At 34.3% G+C, this 20043-nt stretch overlaps 1 protein-coding gene across 3 annotated transcripts in view; it reads right to left on the bottom strand.

Annotated features, from left to right (window-relative positions):
* Nucleotides 1–20043, bottom strand: part of IMMP2L (inner mitochondrial membrane peptidase subunit 2) — a 957053-nt gene that overhangs the window by 215392 nt on the left and 721618 nt on the right. For 2 of the 3 annotated variants that reach the window (XM_040260170.1, XM_040260172.1), the window contains exon 6: nt 13961–14063. The exons of the other annotated variant lie outside the window; for it this stretch is intronic. In XM_040260170.1, the coding sequence (XP_040116104.1) occupies nt 13961–14063 (103 nt within the window). The remainder of the gene's footprint in view (nt 1–13960; nt 14064–20043) is intronic. 3 annotated transcript variants of the gene reach the window in all.

Here is a 20043-nt window from a genome sequence, read left to right as displayed (position 1 = left end):
TAGATTTTGTTCCACAGGTCATATTTAGTTGGCTCAGGATTGGCACATGACCAACCCTAGGGATTGAAAGTCTGAGGCACCAACCGTGATATGTATTGTAACTTTGGGAAGCAGAGCACAGCTTTGGACATGGGATTGGGCTTCCCTCAGCTTCAGAAGGCCTTGGGCTGGGGCATCAACTCAGGGTAAGGCTGGGTAAGGAGGCCACTTCAAATTGTTATTCACCATTGCTCTCAGGGATAAGCAAGGGAGCCTCGTGATACTTTGAGGGCGCCATCACCACACAAATAATTCCTCTGCTTGCAACCTTATTTCTACTGGTTTATTAGTTTTTCTTTATATGGGGATGTTGAGTGGAAGAGAAAGTTCATGCTACATTTATAAAAAAGTTTAAAGTAATACTTGCAAAAGATAGTATTTCTCTCCCTACCTTCCGTGAAGCCCCCATCCTTTCTCTTTCTCTTTCTCTCCCTCTCTCCTGTCTGTCCTAAGATTATTCGATTTCCTCCTTTGGGGAGGGGTGGTTTTGTTGTTTAGTTGCTGATGTGTCAGATTCTTTTACAGCCTCATGGGATTTCCCAGGCAAGAATACTGGAGTGGGCTGTCGTTTCCTTCTCCAGGGGATCTTCCTGACTCAGGAATCAAACCCTCATCTCCTGCTTGTCAGGCAGGTTCTTTACCACTGAGCTATCTGGGCAGAAAAGAATTTTGAGAGCAGTTGAGATCTGGACACCGAAGGCAGAAGGGAGGCTTCTACTGTGTGTTAAAAGAAATAGGGGCTAAGAACATAGAATGTATAATGAGCTTTGAAGACCTTATAGTTTAGTCTAAGCCAGTTTATTTTCAGTCCAGCAAGAAGAATATAGAGCATAAATCCCATGCATCTGTAAATGATTCTGTTTGGCATGATTCATGATGTTTTTGATTGGTTTATTTTTAAACTAGATTGAAGTTATAGGAAAGCACATTCAAACAGATATACTCTGCAAAAGATCATGGTAACAGTCCCTATAGCCATATTGAAGATTTTGAGGAATTAAAAACAGAGAATATAGAAAATAACTGCATAAAGAAGGCACTCCTCTGAACCTAAAGGATAATCATATCTCAATTTAGGGTAATATCCTCATATACAGGTATATCCTATTTAAACCCCTTTCAAAAAGGATATCTTATTCATATTCTTCCTTTAAAACCAAATAGCAATTCTCCTTTGCTAAAACAAATAAACAGAAAGGTGCTATAGAAAATTAACTCCAAAAGAATGACTGAGACAGTTAGGGGTAGTGATAGGGTGAAGAAGCACAGAATAAAAATTCACATGGATACAATATGTTATGTGAAATACATAAAGGCTGTAGAGAGACCTCTCTGAAATCAAATAGTAGTTTCTCTAAAGAGAAAAATACTTCAGCTAAAGCATAGTAGGATATTTTTCCCCTCCCAAATTAAAATAAAAAGTATTAGGTGACTGAAATAAAATCAAATGAAAACTTACTCTTGAAAATTTATTTAAAATTTTTATAAAGTATACTTTTGTGACTCAACAGTAACTATTACTTGAAAAGATATAACAGTTAACTAGCAATGTCCATCTGGGCAAAAAGGTAATTTAAATACCATGCACTTTGATGAATGACTTTTTAAATGGCCTTGCCCATTTTGTACCATTAGTTTTCAGTCATTTCAGGGTAATGCATGGAATATGAAGACAGCAGTCCATTGAAATCATGTCTTTAGATTTAAAGAATAATTCATTCCTTTAATGGTATTACCATTCCCTATGCAGTACATAAATTTTATTTGTTTGAAAGACTGAGCAAATACTTTTTTTTTTTTTTTGGTTTGCTTTTTGCTTTTTGTTTTAATGTCAAAAGAAGCATAAAATTAAGTAATTTTGTTTTAAAAGCCTCTGGACCAAATATTTTAAGGTTAGAACTTTTCCTAGACCAGAGATTGTATAATTCCATAATGACTTGGAGAAATTACATAATTTATAATCTTATTAGGTTTTTTTTTTTTGAAGTGAAACTTAATTTATATGAACAACCTAAATATAATCATGGCTCATTTGACAAGAATCTTTCATTTGACTGCAGCTTCTCAGTAAATACTAGGCAGATAGAGTTTAAAGCCTCTGTAGGGAATAGGCAAATACATTTCACAACAAGGGAGATTTAAGTAGCTTTTAAAATGTTCAGTTAAAGCTCTTCAACTATAAATAAAATCACTGGGGGTCTACATAAAACTTTAGCCTAATGTAGATGTTAGTTAAAGTAAATTCTAGTTAATAATTATTATCTTTATGAAAACCAGGTTTAGTGATTTAGAAAAAAGCAAGGCCCCAAATTCTACAGACTGATGAAGCCATATAATTTCCCCTTTCCTTCCACTGAACAGAATGCCATTATATAAATACTAAAATTTTATTTAAAGGGATGATCAGTTAATGTAAAGGGAAAATTAGTGCAAATACTCTATATCATTCCTTCATCAAAACTAATGATTTTTTCTTGCTTCCTAAAACTACTGAAATGAAGTATATCCTATATATCTACATTTCAAATAATAATATTAAATAACAACAGTGAAAAGAAAATTTTAAACCTGCTTTTCTGTTGGCCAGCAATCAAAATATTTATTGTACATAATATGTGTCCTTCTCTTTAGCCTCCGCATTCTTGGATTCACCTTCTCACCTTTTGAAATAGGTGAGAACTTTAGAAAAAGAGCAGAGAAGCCCTGTGAAATGGATGAGTAGTTGATCAGCTGACATGGATGCTAAATGTAAAAGAACACAAATGGTTTTTTGTGGGGGAGAGGAGGGAGCACTCTGAGTGGCATGTAGGATCTTACTTCCCTGACCAGGGGTGGAAATTGCATCTCTAGAGTAAAAGCCTGGAGTCTTAACCACTAGACCACCCGGAAAGTCCTGACAACAGACTTGATGGAATACTTGTCTTTAAGTGCTAATGAGTCATAAGCAAAACTCAGTTATCTTTCCTAAGGTCAGAACAGCAAGTCTAATCAGTATGAGCACAATTCTCACCAGGTAGCCAAGACAGCCACAATATCTCTACATACATTTTGCTAACCAAAGAAGCTTGGAGACATTACCTTGTCACTTCCATCTTTTGTTTTTCCACATAAAGATAATCACAAAACTATCATTATGATTAAAGCTCATCATGTTCAATTTTAAGATTTGATCCATCATAGGTGAGCATGAAGGTAACTGAGTATTTGAGCTGGGAACTTCCCTAACAGATATGGTGAGTTAATTCTAGTCAAAGGAATGTAACAAAAATCTAATCAATTCTTGTTTCCTAAGGACTCAAATCAACCCACTTCTTCATATTTTTATTATCGCCACTTTATCATCTCCCACTTCAACCAATAATATCATTGAGTAATTGTATTCTCTGCTGCTGCTGAGTTGCTTCAGTCATGTCCGACTTTGCGCGACCCCATAGACAGCAGCCCATCAGGCTCCCTCGTCCCTGGGATTCTCCAGGCAAGAACACTGGAGTGGGTTGCCATTTCCTTCTCCAATGCGTGAAAGTGAAGTGGCTCAGTCGTGTCTGACTCTTAGCGACCCCATGGACTGCAGCCCACCAGGCTCCTTCATTCATGGGATTTTCCAGGCAAGAGCACTGGAGTAGGGTGCCATTGCCTTCTCCAAATTGCATTCTCTACCTGTGGTCTATTTGCAATCTAATCTCTCATTATTTTCCCAGATCAGTCTTGCTGTCATGGCTCTTCTTACTCATTACCCTCCTGAGCAAAAAATTTAAATGCTTAAGTGCTTCTTAAATTTTCATATATGTAGGTCAGGATATGATATGCATAAAGGGTAATATAGACTCTTTTCATGGACAAATATATTGAACTCAAACCCTCAAACTGTAAATAGATATACTTTTATAAAAATATTTAAAAAGATTAAGTTCTTTGAATACCTAAAAATTCAATAATTTTTACATTATCTTTATGTTCATTAGTAGTCACTTTGCCTTTTGACTTTTAAAAGGTATTTTTGATATTTTCAGTTCAGTTCAGTCACTCAGTTGTTTCCAACTCTTTGCAACCCCATGGACTGCAGCACGCCAGGCTTCCCTATCTATCACCACTCCCAGTTTTTTGATGTTTTACCAAAAACTTTTATAAAAATTTGAAAAAATTACTTTTCCATTTTTAATTTACATTTTGATAAATATATATTCAAATTTTCTATACTCTAACGCAATTAAATATTTTAGTCCTTTATGTAATTATTAAGTAAAATGCAAATTATGTGAAAATATTATAACAATATCATGATTTTGCTAAACTGGAGGTCAGAAAAATTTTATGAGTAAACATATAATAATTTATGAATTATATGCTTTATATTACTTTTTCAAACATCCCAGGCCTTTCAGTAGAATATGTAGACTTATAATAATTAAATTCCATCATCTTTCATATGTTTGCTGGTTTTAGCCATATGCAGGTATAATTGTCAAGTTAAGAGAAAAGATCAATTTGATTTATTGCTATAAAATATTTAGATGTGTGGTATGTGGACCTCCATACCCCATGACTCAAACATATTAGAAAGATCTGCCATGAGTTTTGTGTGGCCACTGAAACCAACTTTTAATATTTATGTAGTTACTAAAAATATTCCACTTCAGACATACAAAGTATAACGCATAATATAATGAACAGCTACATCATTACCAGCCTGTTTAAGGTTTAAGACAATACTGGTAATTTGGTGTTCCTGTTCACCCATCTCCACCTACGTTCACTCCATGCCTTCCAAAGCTAACCACTATCCTGCATTTTTTATTGCTGTTTCAAATGACAAGTTCTTTAAAGGTGTTTTCTATTTGTTGATGAAGTCTAGACCTGTTTGTCACCATTTATGATAGCTCTTACACAAATAAACCTGCGTACTTGTCTGAATAATTCTGCAGATTACTCTTAGGTTTTCTAAATAGACAATAATACACTTGAGAACAAAAAAACTTTGGAATTTTCCTTTCCAATTGCCACATTTTCTATTTTTTCTTGCCTTAATCTGCACTGGCAATGACCTTTAGCACAGTGTTGAACAGAGGTGGTAAGCTAACCTTCTTGTCTTATTTCTGATTTAAGAGGGAAAGCTTCTAACATTTCTTCATTAAGCATGATAGGTGCTGTCAGCTGATGATATTATTTCAAGAAGTGAAATGATGTGATCAGAGTTCTTTTAAGAAAAACTCTTGCTGACAAGAGGATGAGTTGGAGCAGAAATACCTAGGAACCGTATTATAGGAATCAATGTTATTTTGTGAAAAAGTGATGGGGCCTGTGATGCCCCATCAGTAGAACACACCTCATGATTCTGACTCTGACACTGTAATAAAGAATTCCATTTTCACTTGTTTGATTCATCAAGTTAGACAAATGTTAGCATAACACAAACCCACATGGGTCTTCCAGTGGATAATATCTAAAACTATGGTTATTTTACTTCATTACAGACTCCATATATGGCTCCATTACACAGAAAAGAATTGTCTTAAGTCTTTGACAATCAAACTGATCTTTTAATTCTCTTGCAAATTTTTCAGGAAATAGCCCAATAAGATGTTGACACAAAGCAAAGCCATTTTTTAGGACTCAGTGGACATGGGTTTGGGTGGACTCTGGGAGCCGGTGATGGACAGGGAGGCCTGGCGTGCTGCGGTTCATGGGGTCGCAAAGAGTCGGACACAACTGAGCGACCGAGCTGAACTGACTGAAGAAAAGCTTTAGGAAAATTAAAAATTTCTAAAGAAAGTCATCTCTCAGAAGCTCAGCAGAAAGGCAGAGTCATTTACATTGTTTTGCACTTGCATATTGGTAGACAGAAAATAGTACATATTTTATAAGTAAATATCTATTGAAATGAGGACATTCTGCAAAGTATTCAAGAGCTGATTTTTTTTTCTCCTTATATTGTTTAGGCTAGTCAGTAGATTTTTCTTCTCTTTTGAGCTCCTTATATTTTTCATTTTATTTTTCTATGTAGATGTGAAATATAGACACTGATTCTGTCTTATAAATAATAAGATAAGGATTTCAATCCCACCTAAAAATTTTGAGAATCTGTAAAACTGCTAAATTAATAATACTGCATATATTTCACTAATTTTTGTCTCCTGACCCACTGTCAGTAAATATAACATTTCTAGTGTAATGGACATGTTTAATTCTAACTAAATGGCCCTAAGGGACAGTATCTGCCATAGCAATGAAGTTTAATGACAATTCTGCTGACATTTCTCCTATCTGAAAATGAAATCATGTGGAAAATGATTTCTATGTAGCAGAATAATTAAAACAAACAAAATTTGATTTGGTAGAAAAGGAAGCTCAGTTTGTCTCTGTTTTCATGGGGAGGAAGATGTACGTCACCACTAGCTCTAGTTGGTATTATGTTTCCATGATCTTTAAAACAATCATATATATATATATATATGTAGATAGATATAATTTATATAGATGTTCTAATTGTATTATAACTAAATCCAACTAACAGTGATGCTGATCCTAAGGGATTTTTGTGGGGTTTTTTTGTTTGTTTCTTTTTGCTGTATGAACATTTCTCTGTTTTGAATATTGCTCCAGAGAATTGATTCTTTTCTGAGATTTAGCACTTTGGATATACAGATATTTTCATTATTATGGTATTTCTTCTCATTGGCTTTGGCCTTTTTATGAAATACATGCTTTTGTCTATACCACCCAAGTAAGAATTATACCTAAGTAAAATATGTGAGGTTGCTAGGTTCTGGCACTGTTTAAAAGAAATTGTGAAAAACAATTGAAGGAAAACACCAAAGTAAGCTTTTATGATTTTAGGAACCAAGGGACTTCTATCACAAATATTCTTCTACAAAGAGAGATTGTTTTAGTTCCTAACAAAAATTTTAATGAACAATAGCATGTACTATAAGGAAACTGGAAAATACAACCAATTAAAGTCTAAGCAACACATTTCAAAGAAAGTGTGAACAGAACACTTTACTTGAATTCTGTCAACATGGTCTAATGACCTGTTTCTTTATTTGAAGATGGTTGATTTTAAATAAAAGTTATCCTATCTGCAGAAGAGAATTTACACAAGGAAAATGCTACACTTCAACAATACATAAAATGAAATGTCAATCTATTCTCATAAGTCCACAAGAATATTCTGTACTGTTCAAACAAAGTTTTCAATGCAGCTGAAACATATTAACCACTCCAAGCATAAACCACTTCATTCACAAAACATGCAGTATCCAGAGTGTTTTTTTGCAGTATGAGATTATACCAAATAATTATTATTTTCATGGATTCAGAACACTCTGTTTTATCAAACCCTCTCAGAAGACTTTCTGGTTTTTCTTACGGGTTTTCAGTACATAAATGTCTACTCTTCTAAGATGATCTGTCTCACACCTCTACTTAGATGCTGTGTTGTTTTCTGCCCTATTATTTGTCTGCTTCCTTCCAGGCTGGGCTTATACCTCAGTCGTTTTATCTATTGACAAACTTATGCTCTTTCTAGGCATCAAGGCATCTCTTGATGATAGTGGTGAAAGCACTGGGGAGACTCCCAGGTTCAGTGCACTCCTATTATCCACAACTTGAATCTCTGTCCTTACACTCTGAATCTTTCAAACGTGTCCCCAAACTCCATTCCAATGCTTCCCTTTGTCAGTTGGTCTATATAATATTAACACTCCTTCCCTTACTGTTCCTTTTAGCCTCATTGTATCTCCAAGAACCTTATTTTGTTGCCCTAATCACATACTGTATCTCTTCTTTTTTTTTTAACCAAAAATCCATAACATAGGGAGAAAATTCAAAATAGGAATGACTAATAAACCTCTTTCAATGTTCATTTCCCACATATTACCTAATCTAGTACTCTCTTTGTAGTTAGTACAATCCTCATCTCTCCTGATGCATTCCAGCCAGTGCAATCCAGGCTGAAATCAATGTGGATAACTTAAAGATGTTCAAAAATTTGTCTTGAAGACAGAATGAAAGACTTACATGATAGGAAAACATACACTTTACTTTTCCTCTCCTTTACTTTTTTTGTACTTTTGTAAAAAGTAAAAAATGTTTTGAATTTTGCTAAGTTCAAAGGAGTTTAATGGAATTTTCATCTTCATTTCAATGCTTTCTTATAGATTATCATTTTTATATCATCAACCATTTAATTAAGAAAGAATATTTCTAAATACTCAGTTATCTAAAAACCATTATCTATTAGACATATTTCCTTCCAGAAAACATTTTAGGGGGCTAGTATTTTATTTAATTAGGCATCTATGAAATAAGTGATTGGGTTAGCTCTTTTCCAAATGACTTGGAACTAAAAAGAATTCATATTTAGTATAATTCCCTGATTTCCTATCTCAGATAGAGGCAGTATATCATACATAGTTTCTGTACCAAATTGTTCAGTTCTGCTTCATGGTTCCTACATAGAAATTGTTCACAAGGTGACACTATGACCACAAGTCTAAAAGTCAAAACACTTTTATATAGATTAGAAAGGTCATGCTACTTGAAATGTTTTTTTTTCTTCTTCTTCTTAATATCCTTTGGTGAATGAAATTAAAAACATTATTTATTTTAGATACTATAACCGAAGAATTTCAATTATGACATACATTCTGACAAGAAATCTTTATACAGCAAGTAATGAATGAATTCCAGTGCCTCATGACTTAAAACTAAACTAACTGAAAGAAATTCAAAGATAGGGAATGTACAAGCTAAATGCAGGCCATGGAAAGGGTCAATCTATGTTTTCACCAAAAAGAATGGGTATCTATGAAACCATTTCAAATATAAGTAGTAAAATGAATATTTATAATAAATTAAAAAAAAGAACTGCTGCCTCTCTTTTTAATTGACGAACAGTCTGCTAATCTGAAATAGTTAAAAAATCACTATTTGAAAATTCATAGCTATGTGCACACACATACAAAAAAAAAAGCTTGACTTTTATGTGCTTTCCTTCTAAACCAAGCAGAAAATTCAACAGTATCTATTGTAATCAGTTACTTATGGGTGGTGGCAAAGAACATACCTCAATAGAAATTATATTAATTCCATCTACACAGAAGTAGGGATGGTAAAGGGAAAGGCTATAATGTCTTTCACAGAGCAAAAAATTATTAAGAGAAGTGCTTTCTGAATTTTCTAAGCAATCATTAGCTATCTTTAATGCATACTCCAGTGAAATCAAGCAGTAATATGTACTGAAAAACATTTTCAGACAATAATTAAAACCTTAAAGGATACTAACGAAGTATATTTTTCACACTGGAAATCTGAGCTAAAGTCATACATTAGTGAATCCATATTATGAGAAGATTGGACACTTTCTATGTACAGAGATCTTCCATAGAGACATTCATAATTGAAACATTTTCTACCCAATCACATCTGTGATATCAATATTCTTCCCTTTGGCCATGGCACTATAAACCATTTTTAGAGAATTTAGAATGAAACTTAGAAGTCATTACTTTAATCACCTTTATCTTATTTTTTTGAATATTTAGTTTTCTTCTGATTATAAAGATAATGAAAACTTGCTGTAGACCTTTTACAATATAGTGAAGTGCAAAGGTATAAAAAAGAATTGACCATATAACTCCCAGCTCAATTAACATAACATTGCAATCCATTTTTCAGTTTCATGTACTCACTTAAAACAATATCATGAATGTGCTGTCATTAAATTCTTCACAAATACAGATTTTTAATGACTGCATAATATTTCATCCTATCAATAAAACATACTTAAATTTTATTCCTATTTTAGGTTGCTGAAGATGTTCTTTAAAATTTTTAAATATATATATATATATATATATTCAAAAATACATCATTGTCTCTAGTGAACATCCTCAGCAATCTGAAATAGAAGTGCATCAAATAAATTATATGTGCTGTGGTCCATGGGATCACGAAGAGTCGGACACAACTGAGCGACTGAACTGAACTGATGCTCATTATATTAAATATCTATTTAAGATGTATGGATGTGAGAGTTGGACTGTGAAGAGAGTTGGACTGTGAAGAAAGCTGAGCACCGAAGAACTGATGCTTTTGAACTGTGGTGTTGGAGAAGACTCTTGAGAGTCCCTTGGACTGCAAGGAGATCCAACCAGTCCATCCTAAAGGAGATCAGTCCTGGGTATTCATTGGAAGGACTGATGTTGAAACTGAAACTCCAATACTTTGGCCACCTGATGAGAAGAGCTGACTCATTTGAAAAGACCCTGATGCTGGGAATGATTGAGGGCAGGAGAACAAGGGGATGACAGGGGATGGGATGGTTGGATGGCATCACCAACTCAATGGACATGAGTCTGGGTACACTCTGGGAGTTGGTGATGGACCGGAAGGCCTGGTGTGCTGCGATTCATAGGGTCGCAAAGAGTCAGACACGACTGAGTGATTGAAATGAACAGAACTGAACTGAAAGATAAATTCAGAGGAGAGGAAATTCTTCCTTTTATATATGAGGAAATGTAAACCATATAAGTTATGTGATTGATGAGGTCCAAAACTAAAGTTATCTGATTTTCCATTTTACTATATCTATGTTCGTAAAGGAGTCTACTGGATTCTCTCCATAACATCACCCTCTACAAGTTAAAAGTGCAGATTTTGGATCTCATTCTGTTGTAATGCATTATATTACTATAACAACTTTGCTATCTTTAAATTTATAACCCATTGCTCATCTTTCATCCATAAAACTATTTAATTCCCTCTTGAGCCTACCTACAGTGGCAATAAACCAAATCAGAAAATAAAATTCAAATTTAAAAACTAAATAGGAAATTTTAGAACAAATGAGGGAAAAAATAGAGTAAGACATTCTTTTCTTCTTTTCTAGATTACAACAAAAAATTTACTTGAATATGGAAAAAGTCAACTCTAACGTGATTACCCATAGGCAACAATTTAAAATAAATTGAAGAGATTCTATGATAAAGTATAATTACAATTCAAAAAGTTAAAGCATGTTAAAAATAGTTGGCTACAATTCTGAAGTTATTTGGGAGGGAAACGAAAGGTAAAGGTCTCAGTCAATTTCTACAAAGTCAAGATAAGCATCCTAGAGACAATTCTGGCTAATTTTAGATAGGGAGCTTACTTCCAGGAAAAGTGCATTCCCTCTTCCAAGGGGTAGAAATAAATCAACAATCCAGAAAGCCTGAAACTTTCTGACCTTCTACACTCTCCAGTATTACTGATGGATAAGTCAAAAATTTCAACTGAGAATTACTGGAAAAATATAACAGCTTTCAAGTCCATATGCATTTTAAGATTCAAGATTATTTTGCTTTTTTTAGAATTGTAAAACTTTAGTTGTTATTTTTTAGAAGTATAAAAATATTAAAATAATTAAAATATTCAGACAACCATTAATTGGTCAAAAATGTAATACGAAATCTCTTTACTCAAATATCAGAGTTTAGCTTTAAATAAAAATGGTAGGCCTTTAATTCACTTGTTTCCCCTCTATTCTTTTAAACTCATTTAGGGGCATCATTACTAATCACTGTTCCTAGTGAATGCTATTGGAATGTAAATACGAAATCTACTGAAAGGGTAAAAATATATGTACTAAAAGTCATAAATACAAATAGGTTAGTATTTGATGTGACAAATGTTTTCTTTCATTCTAGTACAGGTTCTTCATCTAATTTTGACAAATAAAAACAATACAAATTAAGTGAATGGAAATTTATAGTTTATTCCAACTTGTGAACCAAAAGCCATTCTGCATCTATATATTTATATCCATTATAAAAAGAATAAGATGACTAAATTTCAAAGTGGTTCTGTGTCTCTGACTCATATTACTGGTTCAAGTTGTAAATTCAGGTATATTTACTTTAAAAATGATGTAAATCAAAGGCATTAAGGTCCTACACAGAATATATTTGTCAATGTTTTGCATATTGTAGTTTCTTATTGTAATAAACCTGATGAGACTGCCCTTCATACATGTCTCTCTTTCTTTCTCTCTTTTTTAAAGCATATAAGTGACAGAAGATATTTTCATTGCTGATATATTTTCAACTTACATAGGTCTACTTAAAGTTCTGTGGTTCACAGTACTACTATGAAGTACACAGCAGGAAAGAGAACCCAGAAAGAACTACACAATAGACATGATCTTGAAGGTTGGAATTGCAATTCCCAGTATTCTGGCTATCAATTCTATTATTTTCCTCTCTCAAATAAGAAAGTTTCTGGAATTCACGTAACTGACAATAATACTAATTATATAGATAAGATTGCATTGGCTTCATTTAGTAATAAAGAAAAAGCAACTCAATTTCAAGCTTTAGTACTTATTAAATTAGTAATTATTTACCCCACATGTGCAACAGATAACAGAACGACATTTTTAACACTTCATTTCAGAGTCACCAAGCTTTAGTACTTATTAAATTAGTAAGTATTTACCCCACATGTGCAACAGATAACAGAACAACATTTTTAACACTTCATTTCAGAGTCACCCTCACAATTAAAACCCAAACTAACACTTACATTTTAATGTGGATTTGGGCAGCATGATACACTTAATAGATTTAATTTTATTGATAAAAAAGAAATAAAACTGCTTTTAGATGATTTATTTTCACTTTCAAATTGCTACTAAGTTTCTTCATGACAGTCACTTTTACCACACTCTTCAAGGGATCCTCTACAGCAATTCTAATCTGTTCACTTCATCTCTGATATACCTTACAATGGTTAAATTTTACTTTTTAATAATTACTATGTAAAAGCAAGAAAGACCTTAGGTGTTTTTATTATTATCATTGCAGCTAGAAAAAGAAGTAGATGTTGTCTTCTAAAGTTCCTTTCCACTTCACGCATAAACACTTTTCCAATCCCAAGCCTCTTGTACTTTTAGTCAAAGGTGAGTAAAGTGACTTCTCCTGCAGTAACAGTAATAGTGGTTCCTCACAACAGGTGAAGAAAAATGTTTTATATAGACCACCAACCATTTAGTTTTAGACAAAAGGATGTGAATAATATTTTTGCAAACCTATGTAACTAACGGAGCTCAATATTATCTTTTACATACATATAAGTATGGACAGGTCTAGATACAGGAAAATCTAATGGGTTGAAGATCTAGGATTTTAAAGAGACATAGGTGACTAGATAATAGATAACAACATTTTTAACACTTCATTTCAGAGACACTTACTCTCTCAATTAAAACCCAAACTAAAGTTTACGTTTTAATGTGGACTTGGCCAACATGATACATTTAACAGATTTAATCTTATTAATAAAAGAGAAATAATGCAGTTTCCATTAACTAAAATATTCTTTTTATAATGAGTTATTGCAGGGGTTCATAAATAGAGCACTTCTGTATGCATTCAAAACTGAAAAAAATGTAAAATATGAATTTAGTCACATATTTTATGGAATATAAACATGGTATAAGGAATGTGAACATTTCTGTTATAAATTAAAAGCTGAAAAATGTTACTTAACCAATATGATTTCCATTATAAATGCTTTTTAAACTACTGACTTAGAAAATTGATGTCTATGAGTCTTTTAAGACATTATTCCTGTTAAACACTAATTGAAAACATAAGGTACAAAACATTTATGGGAGAAAAAAACAACCATTCCTATTGAGATCATAGCAGGCTGAAAGCATGACTTGACTGAGTTGTCTAATATGTATGTCTCACTCACACACACACCTACAGACCCACTGACAGCTTACATTATCCATGTGATATTTAAAAGGAAATTTTCAAATGTAAAGTGTTCCACTGTAAAATTTGTGGTCAAGTCTTGACTGGGTTATCTGAGTAATGTCTGTGATGTACTTTTGTTTCTATATTTGAAATCCAATCATATCAATAATAAGATGACTTACCGGCCCAAATGAATTACTGTCAAAACTATGTCCATGATGATCACCTTCAACCCAGATGTGACCACGGGGGACTCTGACATAGCGGTTTTTGTGTCCCATAGTTCTAGAAATTAAAAAATAATAATAATAAAAACTATTGAGAAAAGATCAGAAAAGAAAGAGCTCAAATAGGAAAGCATATAAACTCAGGAAGGACAAAACTGCTATTATAAAAATGCAGTGGATTATTACAGGTTAAGTGTAAGGCTACTGTAGAATTTTATTTTTAAATAACATGTAGTTAGGACAGACTGGTTCCAAATAGGAAAAGGAGTACGTCAAGGCTGTATATTGTCACCCTGCTTATTTAACTTATATGCATGAGAAACGCTGGACTGGAAGAAACACAAGCTGGAAACAAGATTGCCAGGAGAAATATCAATAACCTCAGATATGCAGATGACACCACCCTTATGGCAGAAAGCGAAGAGGAACTAAAAAGCCTCTTGATGAAAGTGAAAGAGGAGAGTGAAAAAGTTGGCTTACAGCTCAACATTCAGAAAACGAAGGTCAAGGCATCTGGTCCCATCACTTCATGGGAAATAGATAGGGAAACAGTGGAAACAGTGTCAGACTTTATTTTGGGGGGCTCCAAAATCACTGCAGATGGTGATTGCAGCCATGAAATTAAAAGACGCTTACTCCTTGGAAGAAAAGTTATGACCAACCTAGACAGTATATTCAAAAGCAGAGACATTACTTTGCCTACTAAGGTCCATCTAGTCAAGGCTATGGTTTTTCCTGTGATCATGTATGGATGTGAGAGTTGGACTGTGAAGAAGGCCGAAGAATTGATGCTTTTGGCCTGTGGTGTTGGAAAAGACTCTTGAGAGTCCCTTGGACTGCAAGGAGATCCAACCAGTCCATTCTGAAGATTAGTCCTGGGATTTCTTTGGAAGGAATGATGCTGAAGCTGAAACTCCAGTACTTTGGCCACCTCATATGAAGAGTTGACTCATTGGAAAAGACTCTGATGCTGGGAAGGATTGGGGGCAGGAGGAGAAAGGGACGACAGAGGATGAGATGGCTGGATGGCATCACGGACTCGATGGACGTGAGTCTGAGTGAACTCCGGGAGTTGGTGATGGACAGGGAGGCCTGGCGTGCTGCTATTCATGGGGTCGCAAAGAGTCGGACACGACTGAGCGACTGAACTGAACTGAACTGAACTGAGGACCCTATAAACCTACCCACAGTATTTTGTTTTCATATTTTTTTAGGTAGAATTTTGTGCTTAAACAAGATGCATTAGCACAAGAAAATGGTTTGCTACTTAATTCATAACATCCTGTATTTTTTTTATAAAACCCAATAAGCCCCAACAAAATACAGATCTCTTTCATTTCTGACATTTGCTTTTACCTCATTGGTCATCTTGGCCAGCTGCAGTCTTCACTTTTTTAGTCAAATAAATGTCTCAAACCAAATGACAGAATTTTCATAACCTCTTAATGCTTTAAAATCCAGAATATTTAAGAAAGAAAGCTAGATAATCTCTTCAAAGACAAACTAACAATGTCAACTGAAAATTTTTGATTAGTGCCATTTTATTTTATAAATCATTCTTGAAAATGAGAAAGTTTTTAACAATTTTGAAGACAGTATTTGGAGAGCAATAATCAATGACATACATTTAATGAAATATTCTATCTTCTGAAGTCTGACAAGAAAACAAATAAGGAAAGGCTCTCTCATACTGTGTTGGTAGCAATGTAAGATGATACACATTTTTTTTCTATTTTGACATTTGGGGTAGACGTTTGTCAAATTTATTAATAAACTAAAATATATGTGTCTTTTAACCAGTACTCTTGCCTGGAAAATCCCATGGATGGAGGAGCCTGGTAGGCTGCAGTCCATGGGGTCGCTAAGAGTCGGGCACAGCTGAGCTACTTCACTTTCACTTTTCACTTTCATGCATTGGAGAAGGAAATGGCAACCCACTCCAGTGTTCTTGCCTGGAGAATCCCAGGGATGGCGGAGCCTGGTGGACTGCCATCTATTTGGTTGCACAGAGTCGGACACGACTGAAGTGACTTAGCAGCAGCAGTAGCAACCTAGTTATTTACTGTTAGAAATACATTCCCAGGAAATAATGAGAAATACTAACAAATATTTATTACCAGATATGCTCAATATACAGAGAAGGCAATGGCACCCCACTCCAGTACTCTTGCCTGGAAAATCCCATATATGGAGGAGCCTGGTGGGCTGCAGTCCATGGGGTCGCTAAGAGTCGGATACGACTGAGCAACTCCACTTTCACTTTTCCCTTTCATGCATTGGAGAAAGAAATGGCAATCCACTCCAGTGTTCTTGCCTAGAGAATCCCAGAGATGGGGGAGCCTGGTGGACTGCCGTCTATGGGGTTGCACAGAGTCGAACATGACTGAAGCTACTTAGCAGCAGCAGCAACAGCAGCGTGCTCAATATAGGCCTTTTATAGCAATAAAAAAGTATCTTTTAAAATAATCAATAAGGGATGGGTCACATAAATTATAATATAACTAAATAAAAGGGATGAAATTAGATTAAATATTATCCTAAGCCTATAATAATTCCTTTTCAGGGACTAATTTTTTCTTCTTTTATTCCCAAAAGAATTCCAGAAAATACCTAGCTTAAAGAAACTTTGCAGTAAATGATAGTTGAATTAATAAATGTCACTCCCAAGTCTATAGACTTAACCCTAGAGTCTGAGCTTTACACATGGTTCATGGAGGTAGAGTCTCAATCAGACCATTTTTGTTAGAAAATTGTATACGTGCAGAAGAATACATTAAAAAGGAAAACTATACATAAATTGGTGCTATAGAAATTGAAACTATTCATTATCTAGAATGGTTTTTAATTTTCAAGATAATTTCAGTGTTGAATTACTTTGCTTTAGATCAGTAAATCATTCATGCAAGGAAGAAATGTTGTGGCCATTAGAAGCCCACAGTAAGTAAATGACTGCTATTTATTTTTAATTACTACTGGGAAGAAGAGTTTCAGCTTTTTAAAGAAAAGCAAAACCAAGTTGAATATATCTTACTGTCATACAAATATTCTTCAATTAAAATCAGTCAATTAGTTCCTGACATCACTACTGCTTTTATTATGAGACTCCTTCTAAGAACTACTATCCCAACATCAAGTGTTAATGATGCGGAAAAAAACCCTTTTACTTACTTGTTGGCAAAGCACATTCTCCTGATAAGTCCAAATATTGGTTTACCTTATTAAACTGGCTATTTTGGATAAGGACTTAGAAAGGAAACAATTACCCATTTTGTCTACTTAAATAATCATTCAAGCAGAATTATGAAATAAAACTAATCATCTCTGCAATTATAGGGTAGGTTTTAAGTCAAGCATATTGTTTTGGAAACCGAATCTGATATAAAACCTAGACTCAGTTTCAATGTCATATAAACCAAGAGGTTAAGATGTTTATGATAGAAAATCATAGTATCATAAAATTACCAGTGATAGTTGCATATTTTCTTGCATTGACTATCTTATTTAAAAATTGTAAATACATGCAAAAGAATGCATGGTACAAAGTGCTCAACAAACATTTGTTAAATGAATGACCAAAGGAATGTATAACTGAAGAATGAAAAATACTGCCACAAAGATTGAATAATATAGTACGAAGTACATAGAGTCTTGAAATAGACTAAACCAGTTTTAAAGTGGATGCTATTAATATTACTCACAAGTAATCCTGTGCAAGTTACTTAGTTTCTACCTCTATTTGTCCACTTTTAAAATGGGACAGATTAGACATACCCTAACTTGGAAGGAAAGTTATGACCAACCTAGATAGCATATTTTAAAGCAGAGATATTACTTTGCCAACAAAGGTCTGTCTAGTCAAGGCTATCTATGGTTTTTCCTGTGGTCATGTATGGATGTGAGAGTTGGACTGTGAAGAAAGCTGAACGCTGAAGAATTGATGCTTTTGAACTGTGGTGTTGGAGAAGACTCCTGATAGTCCCTTGGACTGCAAGGAGGTCCAACTAGTCCATCCTAAAGGAGATCAGTCCTGGGTTTTCATTGGAAGGACTGATGCTGAGGCTGAAACTCCAATACTTTGGCCACCTCATGAGAAGAGTTGACTCATTGGAAAAGACTCTGATGCTGGGAGGGATTGGGGGCAGGAGGAGAAGGGGACAACAGAGGATGAGATGGCTGGATGGCATCACTGACTTGATGGACATGAGTTTGAGTGAACTCTGGGAGTTGGTGATGGACAGGGAAGCCTGGCGTGCTGCAGTCCATGGGGTCGCAAAGAGTCAGATACGACTGGGCGACTGAACAACAACAACAGGGTTGAGAGAAGGCTTAAGTCGTTAGATGACAATATAACAGAGAGGCTGCTATAGAGTATAGTCTCTGCAGACAGCCTATCTTGGAGTTGATATCTGACTTAACACTTTAAAGTTTATGTAACCTGGGCAAGTCGATAAAGGTCTTAAATGTCAGTTACCATATTTGCAGAATGGGGCAAATAATAGTACCTAACTCAAAAACTGTTCTATGGATAAAAGTGGCATGTATTAAACACTTGATAAATGGATTCTCTTAGAGTTGAGACTTTCTAAGTAAAGCACTCAATGTATTTCTAATGTATAGTAAGAACTCGGTAAGCTCAGTAAGCAGCAGTTACTATTGCTATCATCTTCTTTGTCCACTATTTTCTTTCATTTTATAATTAAGAATGTGTTCAGTGTCTACTGCTTATTAGCATCAGTCTTTTAAAATTACCTGAGCTATGCTTCAATAATTCCTTTTCCCTACATTTGCACTGGCCTTGTAGACTATTTTTAATGGTACAGTGAATCTTACTTTTTCTTTTATTCTATGCCCTTCTGGGACATTCTAAAACTTATATGTGAAAATACAATATATATGCTTGTGCATATTCAAACACTCAGAGAGTAGTAGGTGAAAGCACAATCTACCTATTTATGCTTTTACTTACTAACCACTTGCATATTTGAATGTTGCTATGCTAAAAGAGAATGGTTTATCTAGACACTAGACAGGGTGTGAAAGAAATCTGAGCTATAGAACCCTGCTGAAATGCATCCCATATACAGAGTGTATATTTTTCCCCCTCAGGTTTCAATCTAACTTTTTAAAAAATAACCCAAAGTGGCTTTGAAAAATATGATGTTAAAATATTGAGCTGGTTCTCTTTAGGACTGCCAAAGAAATATAATACTCCTAATAGAATATCTCTAGAGAAGGAATTTTAAATAGCTTTGTGCTCCTGAATTCACATAAAAGAAAGACAAGATAATCTTTTAGGTGATTTAACAGTTAAGTGAGGTGTCAGCCTACAAGGTTGTATGTATCTATGGGTTGCAAATAATTTTGGTTTTGACAGACAAAAATGAATTCTGTATGGTATTCTAACTATCTATCTGCAAAAAGGCATTTTTTTTGTACTAGTTTTACCAAGACAAGTTACCTAGGTCTTATAAATGGAATGAAGTATGATTGCTTCCAATTTGATTTGACCTTGAAAACAATGATTTTTTAAGTCTCTGAATATTTTGAGTCATCAGTTGAACACAAAATTGTCTATGTAATCCCTGATATCACAAGAAGGAAACAAATTCATCTTTAAAGTATCTCATAAGCATACACACATAGATATTCTTAATGTAGGTAATCAGTATTAATAAATCATGATTGTTTAAGGTATTTTTAATTATTTCTCAAAGAATTCTGTTAATTTATTTTCATTGTGCAAAGTAGATGCTGCCCTGAGGGTGTTCACTGGACACTCCCAGGATCCTAGACCCCTGAGTTTTCATTGTCAAGAAGGGATTAGGAGTACAGAGTTCAGGACTGTGTAAGAGCAAGACCTAGAACCAGATTGCTTTTATCATCATTAATAGACTGGACTAGAAAAAAAGATACCTATCATCAGGAAAAGAAAATGAAAAGAATACTGCCTATCTAAGGCAGGGGTACCCAAACTCCAGGATCTAATGCCTGATAATCTGAGGTGGAAGAGAAGTAATAACAATAGAAATAAAATGCTC

The sequence above is a fragment of the Oryx dammah genome, unplaced genomic scaffold (assembly GCF_014754425.2).
Source record: "Oryx dammah isolate SB20612 unplaced genomic scaffold, SCBI_Odam_1.1 HiC_scaffold_18, whole genome shotgun sequence".
Lineage (NCBI taxonomy): Eukaryota > Metazoa > Chordata > Mammalia > Artiodactyla > Bovidae > Oryx > Oryx dammah.
This window is presented reverse-complemented; position numbering and strand designations above follow the sequence as displayed.